Source organism: Sorex fumeus, unplaced genomic scaffold (genome assembly GCF_029834395.1).
Source record: "Sorex fumeus unplaced genomic scaffold, SorFum_2.1 ptg000018l, whole genome shotgun sequence".
NCBI classification, from domain to species: Eukaryota; Metazoa; Chordata; class Mammalia; order Eulipotyphla; family Soricidae; genus Sorex; species Sorex fumeus.
This window is the reverse complement of record NW_026606075.1, coordinates 11,606,875-11,628,272: the sequence shown is the minus strand read 5'-3', so window position 1 is coordinate 11,628,272 and position 21,398 is coordinate 11,606,875. Positions and strand designations below refer to the sequence as shown.

Sequence of the window (21,398 nt, the reverse complement as noted above, 5' to 3'; positions counted from 1 at the left end):
TTTATCTCACGAACCATCACCACTTTATGAAGATTTATTTGCTTCATGTTCTAGCTACACAGCAAGACATAGTGATTATCAGATCGACTTCTTGCTTGCTTCAGAAAGCCAAATAACTCTCTGTGAACTTAATAATGACTCCTCATTCTAATTATACGATAAATTTTGCTTGGCCATCATATAAAAATAGATTTCTGAAAAACATGTTTTTATATTTTGAATTCCTACATGAGATAGATGAGGTGTCAGGGGAATAATGCAGGGGGTTATGTAAGGCATTTTCTGAATCCTGGTTCAGTCCCCAGCACCTGATGGCCCCTTGAGCATTGCCAAGAATGATCCCAGAAAACCCTGAGTACCACACAATAGCTGTCATTCCAAAAAGCGATAGATGAAAACATTAATGTTTCCACAGTGAATGCATTATGCTTGTTTTCTTTACAAAAGGAACCATGGATTTTTATAGGTAACATCTTATTAAAATTAATAGAAAAAATGAAGAAATTAAATGGGGTGTTGGAAAAAAATTAAAAAGGAAATAAAAGGGAGATTGCCAGTTAATGGGAGGGACTGTTAAGGTTGCCTTTCGGAACAGACTCATAACTGGCATGATTCAGAATTTTGACTTTTTAATATGAGGAGTGAATGCATAGCACACTGTAATCCTCAAATGTGCCTTTTGCACAGCGTCAGGCTTTCTATTTTAGTGTCAGAACTCATGATTTCACCTTCCCTTCCATCTCCAAGTCCTCAGTGCCTTATCTAGGATCTCTGCTTAATCACTACTGTCAAGACCCTTGTCCTGTTTCTGTCATAATAGTATAAGGGGTGAACTTCTCAGGCTTAAAAACCATTTTCGAAAATTTTGGCATCCTTAAAAAAAAACTGACATCTAGTAAAATGGAATTGGACTATTTAGCCAGAAGAAGTAGATTATCATTGTATGTTGGAATTAATGCCTGGGTTGAAATTAAGTGTTGGGCCACACTGGTAAACATCAGAGGGTAGCTGTTCCACAAGGTCAGAACAGTATCTTGGTTCATGCCTTTCTGAGGCCAGTTAGGGCGTGGGAGACTTTCCTCAGATGTTCTCTGTGGAAGAATGTTTTTTCACTGAGGAGAAAAAGAAAAACAGGTTTTCCTTATTCATCTCCAAATGTTTATGCAGCATTTGTTTCTAAGTTAGTGCCCAAATAGAGAAAGGTCATTAAAGAATGAATATGTGTGCCTCCCATTTGTGTCTGCCTTTCTAAAACAAATTGGAATTTACTCAGTGAATGATAGGACTCTTTTCTAAAGCCTTCCTTGGCTTTGCTTTTGTTTCTAAATGACTAATTAGCATTTTCTTATTATTTGTTGGAACTTTCTCATGCAGCCAGTCTAGGAGTGGCCTCCCAAATCCTAGTGACAATTGTGGCCTCTGACCATGCACATGGTGTATTTGAATTTAGCCCCGAGTCTCTCTTTGTCACTGGAACTGAACCAGAAGATGGATTCAGCATTGTTACATTAAATGTGAGTACATCCTTCCTCCATTTTCTACATTAAAAAAATACAGTATAACTTGTTAACTCTTTTTTCTGTGTGCTGGAGAATTATGAACCTTGGGCATAGGCAATGCAAATTAATAATTGAACAGCACGTTGACATTTGTCTTTAGTTTTACATAGAGATTTATTTTCGCAACCTAGAGTGATCTGAAGATCCAGAAGATTCCTCAAGAAGGAAAAGGAGCTGTAACACAAGTACTATTTTATGAAGAGGTTTGTCCTAATTCTGCTAGGTTTTAGGTAGTAAACATTTAAATTCTAAAAGTTTAGTTATGATGAATATTTTTTTCACTCGGGTGTACTTATGTCAGTGGAGGTGGATGGTCCTCTTTCACTGAGAGAATGAGAACTATAGAGGCTGCATTTCACAATCTTCTTCACTGAGCGGTTGTGGAGAAATGGATAGTAGTTTGTGATTCTTTTTATCGTTAATATCATGTGGTTATAGTTGTGTTTAAGTAAATAGCTTTCTTGTACAAATACTATATATTACCGCCACCACTCATGGCCCTCTGTACCTCTCCCCATATCTGCTCTGGCCTGACCTTCGTCCACCCCACCCCAACTCTCTTCCATACTGTTGATGGGCAATTATGGTTTTGTACCTTTTGACCACACATACATGCCAGAGACTCTCCATCTTGTGTTTCTTTTGGTCCACCTCTTCTCTTCTCCATCCCTACAATGTCCTGTTCTCAGTTCTGTAATCCAGTGCCCAGAGTTTATTATCAATTGATATTGTTTATACATTTTATTTGTTTGTTTCTTTTTTGGTTTTTGGGCCACAGCCGGCAGTGCTTAGGGGTTACTCCTGTCTGTGCACTCAGGAGTCAATCCTGGTGGTGCTCATTCAGGATCCAATCCATGGATCGAAGCCGGGTTGGCTGGTGCACGGCAAATGCCTGACCCACTCTACTATCTCTCCGGCCCCATGATTTGTTTCATTATATACCACAGATGCATAAGATCATCTGACTTTTATTCTCTACCTCTGGTTTTCTTTTTGTCAACATGATATTCTTCAACTATATCCAGGTTGCCATGAACTTCACTATTTTATTTTATTTTTTTTCTGTGACTGTCTGATATTCTGTTGTGCATTCATACCAGAACTCCTTTATCCATTCATCTACTGTTGGACATTTGGGCTGTCTCCACATCCTGAAAGTTTTCCTAAGTGCTGAAATGAACATTGTGTGCCCATATCTTTTTGAATTATTGTGTTTTGTGCGTAGATAGTTCAAAGTGGAAGAGCTGGGTCTTATGTTCTTGAGAAACACCCGTATTGTTTTCTGTAGAGGCTGGACCATTCCTACCAAGCTTGAATTAACTCTTCTTCTCCCTTTTTCATCATTCCTGAATATTGTGATTTCTTTTTTGTGACTGCTCACGTTCTCACTAAAGTTTAGATTACATGGATCTGTGTGACAAACATGGGACTTATGAGTCTGGGTGATCAATGACCTGTGTGCCGAGTTTAAGTGGTCTGGTCAGTGCCCAGAATCCATTTGGGTGCTGGGTTGGTTCAAAATTTGGTGGTGGCTGAACTCTTGTGAGGGTTGGTTTCAGAGGAGGCTGGGATCTCAGGCTGCTGATAATAGCATTATCCCATGGCAGGCAGGGAGCAGAGTCTGAGCAAACAGGCAGCGGGAGTCCCTGTGCTGCAAAGTCTCGTGGGTGCTTTCTTTCTGTCAGAGTGAGGATTGTCTGATCTTAGTCAAAAGTAGATTGACGGGAGCTGGGTTGTTAAGAGCTAAGAGTAAGCAGTAATTTTGATCTTTGTGAGGTCACTGAGATGCCATCTTCCAGTGATGGCAGGAGAAGCAGAAGCAGTGGTGGTAGGTCTCTGTGTTCATTCGCGATTCCCAGGTTCTTCACTCTTGAATATTTCATGCAAGAATGAAAATGTTGAATAATAAAGATGCTCAGACTCAGAGTTGAAAAGTAGAAAATTTTATGAGAAAGTGAAAGAGAAAAGAAAAAGAGCTTCCTAAGTAGTGAAGACCTTAGTATAGGACTAAGTTTACTATGGCTCTTTTTGTGAGATTTTTTTTATAGGAAAACTGGGTCTTAGGATTCCAGAGTATTCAGACAGGGTGATCGGGCTGGTTTATTTTCCTAGTCACCTGCCTCGAGTATTGTTCATCGTCTTTGTCTTGTGACTACTAGTTCCGCGACAGAAGAATAGGGTCCTGGAGGACTCCAGGAATGTTAAAGATAGGGCCTTGAGGATGAGGTGTGGTAGGTTGATGGGGAGAAATGGAACTACTGGTGAGGGGAAACTGTGGGTTCCCCTCTTGTTGGCAAGGGGAAACTGAGACTTCCTTTTTCTTTTTTTTTTTCTTTTTTATTTATTTATTTATTTATTTATTGAATCACTGTGGGAAAAGTTACAGAGCTTTCGGGTTTAGGTCTCAGTCATGTAAATATCAAACACATTTCCCTTTACCAATACTTATTTTTAACCCCGAACCCCAATAGACCCCCACCTCCCCCCACCCCTCCCAATTCTTGTGAGTCAGATGAGTTCTAGTTAATACTCTATCTACTTTGACTAGATAGATTGTTTCGATAGAAGATGCACAATTATTGTTTAGAGTTTACGACCCACCCCTCACAATCAGATATGCTGAAACAGCGTTGTGAAATGATTTGCTTTCTACAACTTGGTTTAAGAATAAAATGAGGTCGCGCGGCCGCAATAGCGGCCGCGCGGTTTTGAATTTCTGCTATTTTACTTATTGACCCTGGAAGAATTTCTATTAAAAGTTAGATAGTTAAGAGATTGGTTTCTGTGCCCGTGCGGCTGCCATCTTTCTTTCCAGAGAGGAGCGGGCGGGCCGGTCAACACCCTTTCCCCTCCGGGCAGGCTTGGTGGCGCTGTTTAACACATAGTCCATTTGCTTTTCTGCTCCAAGCGGCTGGTTCTCTGTTCTAAGTCCTTGTGCCTCCGGGGCCGTGGCCGTGCCGGAGAACCGCTCGTGGGGGGCAGCCGGCGACCTCGGTGGGGCGTGGGGGACGGCCCACGAGACTTCCTTTTTCATCAGCAACCCAGACCTGAGTTTATACTCTGCAGGTATTTGCTTTATGTTTCAGTATTGTAGTTACAGAAATGTAGATTGGGTCTTTGGTTTTCAGCACAATCTCATTGTTCCCTGGGGTAATATTCCTCACCTTAGAAATCTCTTCGCATTTACAGTTTATTGCTTGCAGTGAGATTTTCTCTTGGTGATCTTTGTATTGGTGAAATCCTTTTGTCATTTGTTGTGAAAACTTGTTTCACTGGGGTTTCAGGTAGGTCTCTTTGTAGATTAATCAAAGTTTTGGAGTAGATTTTCTGTGATTGGGGAAGGATGTAAACACAAGTTTTTCACATACGACTATTGAGACCCTGCTTGATTCTGGATGTGATATGTAGCACTTCTACTTCCACTTTCTTGGTCAAAGCATGTCACCTGGAATTGTCACTGGGTGGATAAATAGCTTGCTCTCTATATTTTGAAAGGAAAAATTATTCAGAACACTTGTGGAATGCAGGGCTGGAGCGATAGCACAGTAGTAGGGCATTTGCCTTGCATGCAGTTGGCCCGGCTGACCCAGGTTCGATTCCTTTGCCCCTCTTGGAGAGCCCAGCAAGCTACCGAGAGTATCTCGCCCCAGTGGCAAAGCCTGGCAAGCTACCTGTGACATATTCAATATGCCAAACACAGTAACAACAGGTTTCACAAATGGAGACGTTACTGGGGCCTCTCGAGCAAATCGATGAACAATGTGAGGACAGTACTACAGCACAGTGCTACAGTGCTACTTGTGGAATGCAGTAATAATATTATGATAATCATAATAATGGGGACTATTACATGTATATTCATCCCTCTACTAAGGTGGGAATTAAAAGTCAATTTTAAAAATTTAGTAAAAATTACTGTTAGAGTTTAGGTAACGTGGCTGTAATAGTGTTAACGGTTACGGTTTTCATGTACGAAGCTAATGTACTTTGTAACTACCAAAGAGCTCAAGAAAATTTATTTCTAGATAACTCAGAGGAACTAGAAGATTCTTAACTTTTCTGATTTTATACAAATAATGAACAAAGATCATTGAAATAATATCACTTCTGTATTGCTAGATTATTATGTAAATACCCTTCTTAAATTTTGTTTGGATTTTAAATTAAATATTTAGGTATAAGCAAAATATTTGATTTACATGTAATATTTAATTATTTAAAAAGTTTTTCTTATCATAGCATTGTGATTTATCAAGTTGTTTGTAATACAGTTGCTTGAGGCATTAGATGTTGCATCATTAATCCCACAATTGGTGAGCCCTTCTCTCCACCAGTGGCCCCAGTTTCCTACCATCACCCCACTCTGCCCCTTGCAGGTACAAATATACTTCCTATTGTTGGTTACAGCACAAAGACAGATGGAATTTTCAAAACTTAGATCCATAGGAGTCAATTTGTGATCATTGTTACATCTCCCAGCGATGATATTAAAGTCATTGTCTGAGGATCTGCTGAGCTGGTTAGTGCCAGTTGAGTCTTCTGTGTTATTGATTAGGCTCATTGAGCGTGGTGGTTTTCTATGCGACTTTCCCATCAGACTTGCTGTGACCTTACTGGGGTGAGAGTAGTGTGGAGTTCTGAGGAGTCCAGGAGCTATACATCTGGAATAGTTTGGTCGCTTGGCAGTTTGATGAGCTGGGCCTTTTCTTTTGGAGTGATAGCACAGCGGGTAGGGCATTTGCCTTGCCTGTGTCCGACCTGGGTGACCTGGATTTGATTCCTCCGCCCCTCTCAGAGAGCCGGGCAAGCTACCAAGGGTATCTCGCCTGCACGGCAAAGCCTGGCAAGGTACCTGTGATGTATTCGATATGCCAAACACAGTAACAAGTGTAACAGTGGAGACATTACTGGCCCCACTTGAGCAAATTGATGAACAATGGGAGGACAATGACAGTGACAGTGATTTATTTTATTGAATCACCGTGAAATACAGTTACAAAGCTGTCATGTTTGAGTTTCAGTCATACAATGATCGAACACCCATCTCTCCACCACTGCGCATTTATTTCCCCCATACTCTCTCTCCTTTTGGGCATTATGGCTTGCAATACAGACACTGAGAGGCTATCACATTTGGTCCTTTATCTACTTAGTGATCCCTTCTCTATTCCAGCTGCCTTCTCCCCCAGCTCATAAGACAGGCTACCAGCCATGAAGCAATATTCCTGGCCGTGTCTCTACTGTCCTTGAGTATCAGTCTCATATTATGTTATAAATAAATTTACCTTACCTTATCTTCACAGAACATTTTTATCTGTTTGTAACATCTTTGCAGCAAATGTGAACTTTGATGAGTGTGCAAATAAAATAATTGCATTTTATTATTAATGTTACAATTTTAGAGAAGATCCGGCTATCGTTTAGTTTGAAGTTAAAATGTCTAGTAAACATATAGTTTTATGCAATCATTACTTTATAAGTAATTACTTAAAAGTAGTAATTAATTTTTAAGATTCTATGAGGGTCCTCAAAGATAGAAATTTATGATCTTTGCTTTCAAGAGGCTTAAATTATTTGTTTATTTAATTATTTTGTGGTGCTCATGGTTCTGTGCTCAGGGATCACTCCTGGTGGACTCAGAGGACCTTATGTGGCCGAGTCAGCTGTGTGCAGTTGTCCATGTGCTAATAACTCTCTGGCCCAAAAATCTTAAATTCTTGAGATAACTTATATAAAAAAATAAAAAATTAATATTCTACTTTTGTTATGTCATTATAGTCAGTGCAGTTGATGATCTTAATCTCTCTTTGAATACTTTCTGTGTATTTGTTTTGCTGCTGTGTTTAGGGGCTATTCCAAGCTCTGTGTTTAGGGGTAGCTTCTGTGCTACTTGGAGGGCCTGGTGGTGCCAGGAGTCTGCCCTGCACCTTCCACATGCAAAGCATATGCTCCAGTCCCTCATTTTAACTTGTCTCAATATTACTGTCTTACATACAGATTATGAGAAGCCATGGAGCCCTTTCTCAAGTGACTTTGGTTTGGAGCATAGAGTCTGATCCCGATGGTGATCTCGCCTTCACCTCTGGCAATGTCACATTTGAGATTGGGCAGAAGAGTGCCAACATCACAGTGGAAATACTGCCAGATGAACAACCAGAACTGGATAAAGTATTCTCTGTGTCAATCCTCAGTGTCTCCAGCGGTTCTTTGGGCAATCATACTAATGCCACATTGGTTGTTTTGGCTAGTGATGATCCTTATGGGGTTTTTATATTTTCTGAGAAAAACAGACCAATTCAAGTTGAGGAAGCAACACAGAACATTACCTTGTCAATAATAAGGTTAAAAGGCCTCATGGGAAAAGTCATGGTTACTTATGCAACGCTAGGTGATATGGAAAAGCCGTCTTACTTTCCACCTAATTTAGCCAGAGCAACTCAAGGAAGAGACTGTATACCAGCTTCTGGATTTGCTCTTTTTGGGCCTAATCAGAGTGAGGCCACAATAACAGTTTCAATTTTGGATGATGATGAGCCTGAAAGGTCGGAATCTCTATTTATTGAACTACTTAACTCTACTTTAATAGAAGATGGACAGGGTCGCCCAAGTAAGTAATCATTTAGTTAGAGGCAAGAATCTTAAAAAAATTCTTTATGAATGCAATTAGAATTGGTTATAATAGAAAATTTGATAAAAATAGTAGCTTCTAACTTTGAAAGCATCATCTTACAAAATTTTATAAGGTAACTGAAAATATAGGTCTTAAAAACATAAAGTGATGTTTTCAAAGTTTATTACATTTTCAAACTAAATTTTATTTTTTATTTTTTAACTTAAAAAAAGTTGATTTGGGTACAGTGATTTTCAGTATTCTGATTAATTGTTTCCCACATACATAATTGTAACACCACATGTCTCCAGTGTTTATACCCTTTTCCCTCCCCCAAAGTCTCCAAGGTTCCTCCCTTTAAGCTTTCCTCCAAACTAATTTTGTGAATCAGTTCTCTCCTAGTGTTGCCTTGTTGTGTTGTAACATTGCTATGTATCTTTAAGTCCCACATATGAAAGATACCTGTCTGTATTTCCCCCTTGTTTTCTGACTTCACTCAGCATAACATCCTCTAGTTGCATCCATATCATGGCAAATTGCATGATTTTCAGAGCTGAATAGAATTAGAGCTGTATAGTATTACATTGTGTATTTATGTCACAACTTCTTGATCCATAGTTGGGCATGTAGGTTGTTTCTATACCTTGACTGTCGAACTAAGTGCTGTAATGTTGATTTGTAATTCTTTTCTAATTAATGTTCTTGAGTGAAACTAAATTTTAAAAGTATCTATGTAATCCATGTGTAACTGACCTCTAGGACTGTTGTACTCCATGCATTAACTTTAAAGCACTTTGTAATTAACTAGGTAGGATATGGACAGTCATGGTAGCAAGATATTTACTTCATCTCCTTTCTTCCTCTGGAAGATCTCATTGTTTTTATTTACATTTCCCTGATGATAAATAATTTTCAGTTTCCTGATGAGAAATGATGCAGTGGATGCATTGCATGTCTTTTGGCCATTTGTATATCTTATTGAGGAAGTTTTTGTTTATCTCTTGAATTCATATTTTTATGATGGGCTGACTTTTTTTCCTTGTAAAGTCCTGTCAGAGTTTTATATATGTTGGATGATAACCTTTTATCAGATTAATTGTGAGAAAATATTTTCTCCCAGTCTATGAGGAACCTTTTTATTATTTTCTTAAGTATGGGAACACACCTGGCAATGCTCAGGGTTACTTTTGGTGCTGCACTCAAGAATTACTCCTGGGGCAGTGCTCAGGGTACCATATGAAATGCCGGGGATTGAACCCTGGTTGGTTGTGTGCAAGGCAAGTGCAGGTAGACCACTCAACCTGGCTCCCAACCTTTTTATTCTGATCATTCTTTCTTTTGAAGAGAAGAAGCTTAGTTTGATGTAGTTCCATTTTTATCTTTGCCAACGTTTGCTTGGCCAATGGCATTGAATCCTTGAAGATATAGTAAGTTCAGTGTCATGAAATATTCTTCCTTTGCTTTTCTCAACATAGCTTATAGACTCAGGCCTAATATCAAGGTCTGATACCAAAAGTACATTTTGATTTGACTTTTGTGCGTGGTATTAGAAAGGGATCTGCGTTCCTTTTGCTTTTTTGGCATGTGACCACTATTTGTTGAAGAGCCTCACTTGCTCCGCTCATACTTTTTGCTCCTGTATCAGAACTAAACTATTTATCTGAGGAACTTTGACTGGCTCCAGTACTACACTGTTTTGATAACTACTGCTTTATAGTACAGTTGGGAATTGGGGAAAAAGAAGCTCCCCATTCTCTTTGTTTCCCCGAGATTGCATTGGCTGTTGGGCAGGCTTTATGAGTCCATTTAAAATTTAATAGTGTTTCATCAATGTCTTTAAAAAATGTCTATCACTTCTTTTGTTCGTCTGATTCCTAAATGCTTGATTTTCTGAGGCACAACTATGAATGGGATTATTTATTTAATTTCTCTCTCTCTTCTGTTTCATTTTTGCATATAGAAAGGTAATGGATTCTTGCCTATGGTTTTGTATCCTATTACTTTACTACACAAACTTACTCTTTTCGGACTTGCTTTGTAGAGTTTTTAGGATTTCTAAGTGTAGTATATCTGTAATTTGGTAAAGACATTGGGCTGAAAGAACAGTTATGTTAGAGGAAGGATGTACACAAGTTTTTATGAGGAGTTGGGTATTGGAGCAGAGTTAGTCATATCTGCCGACGGTAGTAGCCTCTCTCTCTGTCTCTGTCTGATTTTTGGTGGCTTCCTCCACTTCTCTGTGCCTTTGACTACTTATTTGTAAAATGTGGACACGTAGTGATAATATGGGACTTATGTCAGTTCATACACAAAAAGTGTTTTAGAACATATCTGGCAAATAGTTCACACTTTTAAAAATCATTTGTTACTATGATCCTGTATACCATTCTTTTCTAATTTGATGGTATTGTATTGATCTGTAGCTTATGATTTTACGTTGGATATAATTTTTATGACCTTGACTTCTATTATTAAATGAAATGGTTTATGCCTTGTTTTAAGATTAATTTTTTCTAAATGTCAAATGTTATTCATAATAACAATACTAAGATTCTTAGAGCAATTCTAACTCAAATTTGGTTACCTCTGATATGAATTTGGTGATGTTTCATAGGTGTTAAAGTTGCTTTTGGTACAGGCTGGAGAGATGGTTCAGTGGGTGGGAAGCTTGCCTTGTACTCGGCAGACCTGAATTTGATCTTCGGCACCACATATGGTTCTCCAACTCTGCCAGAACTAATTCCTTAGTGCAGATCCAGGAGTCACCCATTAGCATTGCCAGATTCGGGTTCCCTGGAAAAAGAGTTGCTTTCTGAATATTGTTGTGAGAAGAGTGCTGGTTGGGATTGAACCTAGAAAAGCAGTTGGGGAGAATTTGTGGATGGTTCTAAATGCCTTCAGAATGAGATTTCCTCCTTTAAATGAAGTGGAAGGAAAGAAAGAAGCCTTAATTTGGCACACACTCTCATAAGGCAGCTTGGAGGGACATAGAGGCTGACTACTTCTCCACTGAGGCAGATCATGACTGTTGGCTCTGATGGTCTGATGGAGTAGGGAGGAAGTGGTTTGTGAAGGACAACAATGATTAGACTCTGATGATTTGCAGCTGGTCAGGGAAGGCTACATGAAAATTGCTTTCCTACTCAATATGGTATCTGAAATGCTTTTTTTCCCCCAAATGGACTTGGAGATAAACTAATAAGAAAGCCATTACTCTGTAGATTCCATCATTATAATGTTATTCAAAATAATGACTAAGTTCATTTGTTTTCCCTTTGGTAAATTTTTCAGTTTTTTTTTTCAAAATCACTTAGACTGAAATTCTCCAAATTTAAATTAAACTATCCCTATAGTTCCGCTATTGCTTTGATAAGATTCTAAAGTAAGTAAGTAAGTAAAGGCCCTCCCGTTGATCGTCGATTTGCTCGAGCGGGCCCAGTAACGTCTCCATTGGAGACTTTGTTGTTCCTGTGTCTGGCATATCGAATACTCTCGGTAGCTTGCCGGGCGGAGGAATCGAACTCGGGTCGGCCATGTTGGCTGCGTGCAAGGCAGATGCCCTACCCGCTGTGCTATTTTAAAAATTTTTCTGCATTGTAAAGCTACAAGAAAATAAAGACATTTGAGTTTTGTATTTGTATTCTTCGTGTTTATTGCTGTTTTTTAAATAATCAGTTATTTTTAAAAACAATATATAGTAGAGAGAAAATTGCAATGGATGATCCTTTTTAGTTGATAGAATCTTTGCTGAGTTTTCTTGATGAATTTTGGCCAGTTCTTAGAATTTTGACATTTAACTTTTCTTCTGTGTTTTAGTTCTAAATTCTCCACGCCTGGGGCCTAATGTCGAAACTATTGCTCATCTAATTATCATCGCCAATGATGATGCATTTGGAGTCCTTCAGCTCTCAGCTCCAGTTGTTCGAGTGGCAGAAAATCATGTCGGACCCATTATCAATGTGACGAGAACAGGCGGAGCATTTGCAGATGTTTCTGTGAAGTTTAAAGCAGTGCCAATAACTGCAATAGCTGGTGAGATCAGTCATCTTGGGAACAGTGACGTGTTGTATATCGACAGCATTTTCTTGATTAACTAATGTGCTCAAAGATGTAGCTCAAAAAATCAGCTAGATGCTCAAAGCTGCTTCTCAACAAAAAGGGAGAGTAACACCCAGGAATGGCTGAGATTAGTACCAGGAATTTTGCTCCATGAATGGAAGGCCAGCCACAGGCTCTAGGTGAAAAGGAAGCTCAGATAGAGAAGAGAGCACCAAATAAAGGGTGTTGTGAGGACCCTCCCAGGGTGGGAGAATCACGCTGAAAGTAGTCTATAGACCAAACATGATTGCCACTCAATGCCTCTCTTGCAAAACACAGTACCCAAAAGAAGAGAGAGAGAACAAGGGGGAATACCCTGCCACAGAGGCAGGATGGGACGGGGGGGGGGATGAGGGGGGGGGGTGCTGGGACCCGTGGGGATGGATGACAGGCACTGGTGGAGGGATGGGCACTTGATCATTGTATAACTGTAACCCAAGCGCAGAATTTGTGGGCCTATAACTGTGCCTCATGGTTTTTCACTAATAAAAAAATAAAATAAAATAAAATAAAATAAAAAAAAATGAACCACCTCAAAAAAAATAAAATAAAAAAATAAAACAAAAAAATCAGCTAAAGATTAATCATATTCTGGCATCTTTTATTTTATTGGAGTGGGGTCTGGAGTCACACCTGCCTGTGCTCAGGGCTTGCTCCTGACTCTGCTTCAGGGGTCACTCATGGTGGAGCCCAAGGGACCGTATTTAGGGCTGGAGATAGAATCTGTGTGAACCATGTGCAAAGAAAATGCCTTAACCTCAGTACCATCTTCCCTGCACTACATGCATCTTATTTTCTTTATTTAAATTAGTACTGTCCTCCTGTTGTTCATCAGTTTGCTCAAGTGGGCGGCACTAGTAACATCTCCATTGTGAGACTTCTTGTTTTTTTTTTTTTTTTTTGGCATATCGAATACGCCACGGGGAGCTTGCCAGGATCTGCTGTACAGGCAGGATTTTATTTGATTTTTTAAATTGAATGACCTTGAGATAGACCTTTACAAAGCTGTTCATGATTGGGTTTTAGTCATACAATGTTTCAACACCCAGCTGTCTACCAGTGTACATTTTCCACCACCAATGTCTCCATTTTCCCTCCCACAACTTCCCACCTGCTCCCTACCAGCCTACCTCTATGGCAGGCACTTTTCTTGTTCCTCTGTCTCTGTCTCTGTCTCTGTCTCTATCTCTGTGTCTCTTTCTCTGTCTCTCTCTCTGTGTCTCTGTCTCTGTCTCTCTCTCACTCCTTTGGAGCATTGTGGTTTTCAATACAGATACTGAAAGATTATTATGTATATTCCTTTACCTACTCTCAACACACAGTTTTTTTTTTGCAGCATGATCATTTCCAACTATTATGACCCACATTTTTTAAAGGCACAGATATGGAGTTTTTATGTACATTAATAACACCAAATTTTTAGAATTTTTATGTTTGGGGGAAAAAAGTATATGATTTTCTATGCTATTATGACCAAAATGTACAAAGTTTTTGAAAAGTAAACTAAAGAAGTTTTGTTGAATTTACTCAGTGTTTCCATTTTAATATTTGAGAGGAGTTCATTGTGTAAATGATACTGAAGAATGCAGGGGGGAAATGCAGGTGAGGCACTTACCCTGCATGAGACTGACCTGGGACTCCATCTGGTACCCACCAGGAGTGGTTCCTGACAGAGAGTGCAGCTGGGTATGGCCCCCATATGAAACAAAACAAAACACAAATCTGAAGGAATGAACTTGGATACCTTTAGGAGGTCTTTTTCTATTATTTAAAAAATTTTGACCTGCCTCCCCGCCACCCCCTTTTTGGCAAAAGATGGGAAATCCTGTTGAGAATGAATGATTCAGTATTGACTGAAGCCCTCCCAAGAATATACATGATAATTTGATACATAAATGTTTTTGTTAGAATAACAAAATCTTGTTGCTATGTTTTTGAATGCCTTTGCATTTTGGTTTTCTCTCTCTCTAGGTGAAGATTATAGCATAGCTTCTTCAGATGTGGTCTTGTTAGAAGGGGAAACCAGCAAAGCTGTGCCAATATATATCATTAATGATATCTATCCTGAACTGGAAGAAACTTTTCTAGTGAAGCTACTGAATGAAACAACAGGAGGAGCCAAACTGGGGGCATCAGAAGAGGCGATCATTATTATTGAGGCTTCTGATGACCCCTATGGATTATTTGGTAACCACTCTATGTCTTTTACTTGTCTATGTAAATCAGTATTTCTCAAAGTGGGTCTTACCATCTGGGTAGAGGGGTGTGTGTGTGTGTGTGTGTGTGTGTGTGTGTGTGTGTGTGTGTGTGTAATGTAACGATCCAGGAATGTGGGAGGTGAAGCCTCAGGTGCAGATGGGGGGCACATTCTATTTGATTACTTAAAGAAGATAAATTTCTAGTAGGGTACCGAGTATTTTTTTTTGAAAAGAAGGTGATAAGTGGAGGCCAAATAAGTTTGGTACCTCTAGTATAAATCATACATATCTTTTGTATGCTCAATATTTTCCCATTTAATTTTATGATCTGCTATTAGTGTTATTAGTGTTCTATAGCACACATTTGCACACACATAGGCTACGTAGTAGGTCCTGCTCCTAGAGATGTCTAGCAAACCTTAGCATGGCTTTAAAAAATAAATTTCATTAATGAGCATTTATACATTTCTAGATTTCTGGATCGTTTTGATAAGCAGGAAAGTCTGATAGTATGGAACAGTTAGACTTGCATTGTGAGTTAGCCACAGAACTCCCTGTGCCCATCTCTGTCATGCCTGAAATATGGCTTACTCCCTTGGCATCTCAGTGTGTGGTTTATGCATTTATCACAGAAATAACAGCCATGGTGCTGGACTTGAGCAATGTTACTGGTTTCATGGCACTGACTACTTCAGCTACTTGTGTGGGAGAGCATCAAGTAGGATGACAATTCATTGGCTTTATGTTGACGCAGTTTCTCTTTGTTTTTGATATTAATTCTGCTCTGCCCTTCAGGTTTTCAGCTTACTAAATTTATTGTAGAGGAACCTGAGTTTAGCTCAGTGAAGGTAAACCTGGCAATAATTCGAAATTCTGGGACACTCGGCAATGTTACTGTTCAGTGGGTTGCCACCATTAATGGACAGCTTGCTGCTGGCGACCTGCGAGTTGTCTCAGGTAATGTGACATTTGCCCCTGGGGAAACCATTCAAACCTTGTTGTTAGAGGTCCTGGCTGACGACGTTCCGGAGACTGAAGAGGTGAGAGGAATGGCTAGAATAGAATGACACTCTACTCGTGCCTTGTCTGATAGTGACTAGAACAGGTGGTTGTTATCGTGACATTTATAGGAGATGTCAAACAGATTATTTCTTCAAGAATTTCAAATGTGTGAAAGTGATCTTACAGGCAGCAGAAACATTTTAGAAATAGATTTACAATGTTTTTTTAGAATAATATTTTTGAACACTGATAATTATTTAGTTTGCATGTATTTGTCATAAGTTTTGCTATATTGTTTTGTATTAATTCTTAATATGTTTGCATCCAGAGTCTGGTATGACTTGAGTGTGAACCAATTTTAAACACAGATTTATATTTTCTTCATATATTCATTCATTTATTCTTCAGCCGTATTGAAAATTTACTATATGACAATATCATGCTAGATACATGTCTGATATTTATTTTTCATGATAAGAATGGTGACAAATGAGTAGACTTATTACATAGAGAGGCTGAAAAACTTTTATGAAATTAAAAAAATTTAAAGATTAGATATCATAACATTGCTTGTTCTGGGGGACAGGGTGAGGTGGACACATTCAGTGGTGCTTAAGGTTTATTCTTGGTTCCTGTCTCTGAGCTCATGGATGACTCCTAGTGGGACTCAGGACCAAATGTAGTGCTGGTGACCAAAACCACTGCATGCAGACAAGCACCTTACCTGCTCTACTACCTCTCTGTCCTGTATTAAATTCTTTATTTTTTTTCTAAAATTTTTATTTTAAGTATATAGAAGAAAAGCCATAAACTTTATTTTAATACTAATTGACCTGCATAAAATTTTTATTTAACAATTATTTAGTCTAAGTATAGAAGAAAAGTCATAAACTTGCATTTGAATGCTAATTAAGTCATTCACTTATAAAATGAGATATTAATACAATAAATTTAGGTGGAATTATAATTTTTTTTTGGAGGGGGCATACCCAGCAATGCTTAGGGCTTATTCTTGGCTCTGCACTCAGGCATCAACTCCTGGCAGGTTTGGGTATCATTTGGGATGCTGGGTATTGAACCCAGGTTGATCGCATGCAAGGCAAGTGCCTTACCCACTGTATTGTTGCTCTGGCTCTGTAATTATGCACTGTAGCACTGTCCTCCCCTTGTTCATCGATGTGCTCGAGCAGGCACCAATAACGCCTCCATTGTTGTTACTGTTTTGGCATTTAGAATACACCAAGGGTAGCTTGCCAGGCTTTGCCATGTGGTCAGGATCCTCTCGGTAGCTTGCTGGGCTCTCCGAGAAGGATGGAGGAATTGAACCTGGGTTGGCCACGTTCAAGGCAAACACCCTACCTGCTGCCTATGCTTAGCATACACGAGGCCCTGAGTTTGATCCCCAGCACCTAGAAAATCAAGACCTGTAATTATGATTTTTTTAAAAATTGTAGGAATTTTTGTATAAAGCAGAGACAACATATCAAATATTATTAAAATTACCTATAATATTTCCAGTAGATAAAAATTCTTTTATATATTAGCAAACCCAAATGGGACATTAAAACTCATTCACAGGGTTATGTAACAATATTAAGTACTTAACTAGCCATATTTCTTAAGTATAATCAGTTCTGTTTTGTTCTTGTATCTGTAGATGTTTGTTTTTCCTGCATCATCTAATTTCAGAACTGGGATCTGTTAAGGAATTTTTCACTGTATTTTTAGGTTATCCAAGTGCAACTAACTGATGCCTCTGGTGGAGGTACTATTGGGGTAGATGGAGTGGCAAACATTGTTATTCCTGCCAATGATAACCCTTATGGTACAGTAGCCTTTGTTCAGTCTGTTTACCGAGTTCAAGAGCCTCTGGAGAGAAGTTCCTGTGCTAACATAACTGTCAGGCGAAGGTACTGGAGATGGCTGCTTGCATCTGTGGGGATAAGGGAAATGATAGTGGGGAGGGAGAGGGATAGACAGAAAAGATATTTGACACTAGGAAGTATTCAGTTTGCAAAACTGATATTTTTGTAGAATGGAAATTATTTTATAGGCTATTACAATTTGTTACTTGAATATGACTATTAAAATAAAGAATTTGCTCGAGTGGGCCCAGTAACGTCTCCATTGGAGACTTTGTTGTTACTGTGTTTGGCATATCGAATACTCTCGGTAGCTTGCCGGGCTCACCTATCATTCATTAGTGATACGGATCATGTATCCTTGGCTTTCTAACCAAAAAATGTTTGGTTTAATCTGCTTTCTTCATTTAAATTGAAACTTAAATATGACTAGTCTCCAAATTAAAGAACAATAGTGTACTTAATCAAGTGTAATTTCTAGTATATTTCTTTTCTGATACAGCACACAGTTCGCTAAACCCCATGTGGGTTTCTATTATTTAGAAATAATAGATATATACATGTACATGTATATATATATATACACCTACATATGTACATGTATACATGTATACACCTACATGTTGGTACAAAATCTCTAGAATTAACTCATATATGGTCTCTGGACTTTGTGACAAGAAATTGCAATTCTTTAAAATGTAGTCAAGGTGTTAGTTACTTTTAGTGAAATCTTGTCATGGGAATTAGTTTTCTAATTGTTTGATAGTTCTCAAATGGATGGGATTTTGCATGCTTTGACATGCTTACAAAAGTTGGTTAACGATGCGATCGATTACAAAGCTAGCAAGATTTCTTTAGGTGAAAAAGCAAAATGTTGAAACCTGTAATTAAAAAAAACATTGTTTGCGTTGGCACTTTGTACTTGAAATATTGAAGCACCCCGTCAGCTCTTTTCTTCTCTGCATGGAATTCTGGTGTCTCTGAGTGCTTTACCTGTCTTTTGTCCTTCCATCTTTTAGCGGAGGGCACTTTGGCCGGCTGCTGCTGTTCTACGGTACTTCTGATATTGATGTAGTGGCTCTGGCGGTGGAGGGAGGCCAAGATTTACTGTCCTTCTATGAATCACCAATTCAAGGGGTACCAGATCCGCTCCAGAGAACTTGGGTCAATGTCTCCGCAATGAGGGAACCCCAGAATACGTGTGCTGCTTTGTGCCTCAAGGAACCTGCCTGCTCAGCATTTTCCATTTTCAGTGCTCCTGAGGGGCCCCAGTGTTTTTGGATGACATCATGGATCAGCCCAACTGTGAATGACTCAGGCTTCTGGACCTATAGGAAAAACACAACCAGAGTAGTATCTCTTTTTAGCAGTCAGGCTGTGGCTGGCAGTGACTATGAGCCTGTGACAAGGCAATGGGCCATAATGCAGGAAGGCGAAGGATTTGTAAATCTCACAGTCTCTGTCCTTCCAGATAATCTTCCAGAGATGGATGAGAGTTTCCAGATTTCTCTCCTTGAAGTTCACCTTATGAACGTCACGGTCAGTGTTAACAACCAGCCAACCATAGGCGAGCCAAATGCTTCTACAGTTGTCATAGCCTTAAATGGCGATGCCTACGGAGTTTTTGTGATCTACAGTATAAGTCCCAATACTTCCGAAGATGGCTTGTATGTTGAAGTTCAGGAGCAGCCCCAAAGCACAGTGGAGTTGATGATCCACAGGACGGGGGGAAGCCTGGGCCAGGTGACAGTGGAGTGGCGTGTTGTTGGTGGCACAGCTATTGAAGGTTTAGATTTTGTAGGTGCTGGCGACATTCTGACTTTCGCTGAAGGTGAGTGATGTTTCTAAATGGATTTTTGTTACCCCAGAGTTAACTTTTTTGACAGTGCTTATGAAAATCAAGGGACTGGAACAATAGTACAGTGGGTAGAGCACTTTCTTTATGCAAGGCCGACCTCCTGCTTGGATCCTCGATGTCCCTTCTGGCCCCCTGATTAAGTCCTTAGGGGTGCCATGTGCTCTACCCCCCACTTATATTCTTATTGATATGTAATAGCATAGTATGATTTTGAAAACAGAAGCTAGGTGGCTTCTTAATCATTGCCATGACAGATGCTGACATGCTTCTACATCTGTATCTTTTTTTAGTTTTATTAAAAAGATTTTTTTAGGAGATATTATATTTTCTCTTTCTATGAGATGTCAATGCCTTTAAGGGAAAAGAGAGTCAATGCTCAGGCAAATTCTAATTTGGGAAGAGAAGTTACAAGAGTGAGCCATAGGTACACAATCAAACACATGATAAGAAGCACTGGGAGCTAGAGAAATGACCATTAAATGACTGTACTAGACAAGTCAGGAAAAATCTTCAATGAAAATGGTTTTTAAGCATAAATAATATAAAATTTGTTTCCATAGTTTTCTATGTGCCGGAGCGATAGCATAGCAAATAGGGAGTTTGCCTTGCACGCGGTCAACCTGGGTTTGATTCCTCCACCCCTCTCGGAGAACCCAACAAGCTACTGAGAGTATCCCGCCCGCATGGTAGAGCCTGGCAAGGTACCCATGACGTATTCGATATGCCAAAAACAGTAGCAACAAGTCTCACAATGGAGACGTTGCTGGTGCTCGCTTGAGAAAAATAGATGAACAACGGGAGGACAGTGCTAAAATGCTAGTTTTCTATATTGAAGTAGCATTGGTTTATAATATTTATATAGGTTTCAGGCATACACATTAAACTGTCAGTATCTGTGTTAACTATGTACATTTATCACCAGAAATCTCATTTTCCTGGGTCATTGTAGAGTTAACCTCTCTTACCCAATTTGCCTTCTCTGTTTACTTCATTTGTATTAAATTGAGCCTAGTGATAGATTAGTTTATAACATTGTTCTTAGATTTGCATGGAATTATTATTATAAATGCTCACAAATTATATTAGCACTGTAGTACTGTCCTCCCGTTGTTCATCATTTGCTCAAGCGGCCCAGTAATATCTCCATTGTGAGACTTGTTACTGTGTTTGGCATATTGAATACGTCGCAGGTAGCTTGCTAGGCTTTTCCGTGTAGCAAGATACTCTTGGTAGCTTGCCAGGCTCTTGAGAGAAGCGGAGGAATTGAACTCAGGTTGGCCAAGTCGATCGCATGCAAAGCAGACACCCTACCAGAGTGCAATCGCTCCAGCCCCTCACAACTTGTGTTATAGATCTAAATTATGTTGTAAATATAAATTGGAATTAGAGTGAGGTTTATGGTTTCTTTTTTCAAGACTAGGTATAATATCACCTAATAAAATTTTTAAAAATTCATGTTTAAAATAGCTTTTTTTTGGGGGGGGAGGGGGGAAGTACTACTGAGATAATTGCTTATATCTTGATTTGAAAAACTTATAAATTCTAGATAATATTTTGTTATTGTTTGTGTTTTTGGTTTTTTGACCACACCCCACTGTGCTCAGGACTTGCTCCTTGCTGGGTCCTCAGGGATCCCTCCTGGCAGTGCTCAGGGGATCATCTGTGGTGTTGGGAATTGAACCTGGCTTGACTGTGTTTAAGGCACGTGCTCTTCCCACTCTACTTTCTCTCCTGCACTGCCATAGAGAATCTTTTAACAGTGTTTTTCTGATTAAAAAAAGTAAGGTATACGGAAGGAACCTCGTGATATACCGATAAAGAGGAGATAAATGTTATTAAAAATTACATTATTTTTGTTATTTGGTTTTTGAGAACCTCACTTGGTGGAATTTGGGGGACACTTTTGGCAGAGACTGGATAGTGCAGTGCTCAGGATCATAGCTGGGACTTACACATGTGTTCTTCCCTCTGAGCTATTTGCTAAGACCACTTATTATTTTAATGCCTTTACTTGGTGGCTGAGGGAAGGGGGATTGTAATTGAGGGTGTTGGAGCACGTATACTTTACTTTTGAAATAATCTATACTATTTTTTTTCTTTTTGGGTCATACCCGGTGATACACAGGGGTTACTCCTGGCTCATACACTCAGGAATTACCCCTGGCAGTACTCAAGGGACAATATGGGATGCTGGGAATTGAACCAGGTCGG

General features: G+C 39.3%; 1 protein-coding gene across 1 annotated transcript in view; it reads left to right on the top strand.

Annotated features, from left to right (window-relative positions):
• ADGRV1 (adhesion G protein-coupled receptor V1) overlaps nt 1-21,398 on the top strand; it is a 561,793-nt gene that overhangs the window by 77,477 nt on the left and 462,918 nt on the right. The window contains exons 26-32 of the mRNA XM_056112517.1: nt 1,375-1,514; nt 7,557-8,166; nt 11,986-12,201; nt 14,239-14,454; nt 15,261-15,505; nt 17,196-17,377; nt 18,349-19,160. Coding sequence (XP_055968492.1) covers nt 1,375-1,514; nt 7,557-8,166; nt 11,986-12,201; nt 14,239-14,454; nt 15,261-15,505; nt 17,196-17,377; nt 18,349-19,160 — 2,421 coding nt within the window. The remainder of the gene's footprint in view (nt 1-1,374; nt 1,515-7,556; nt 8,167-11,985; nt 12,202-14,238; nt 14,455-15,260; nt 15,506-17,195; nt 17,378-18,348; nt 19,161-21,398) is intronic.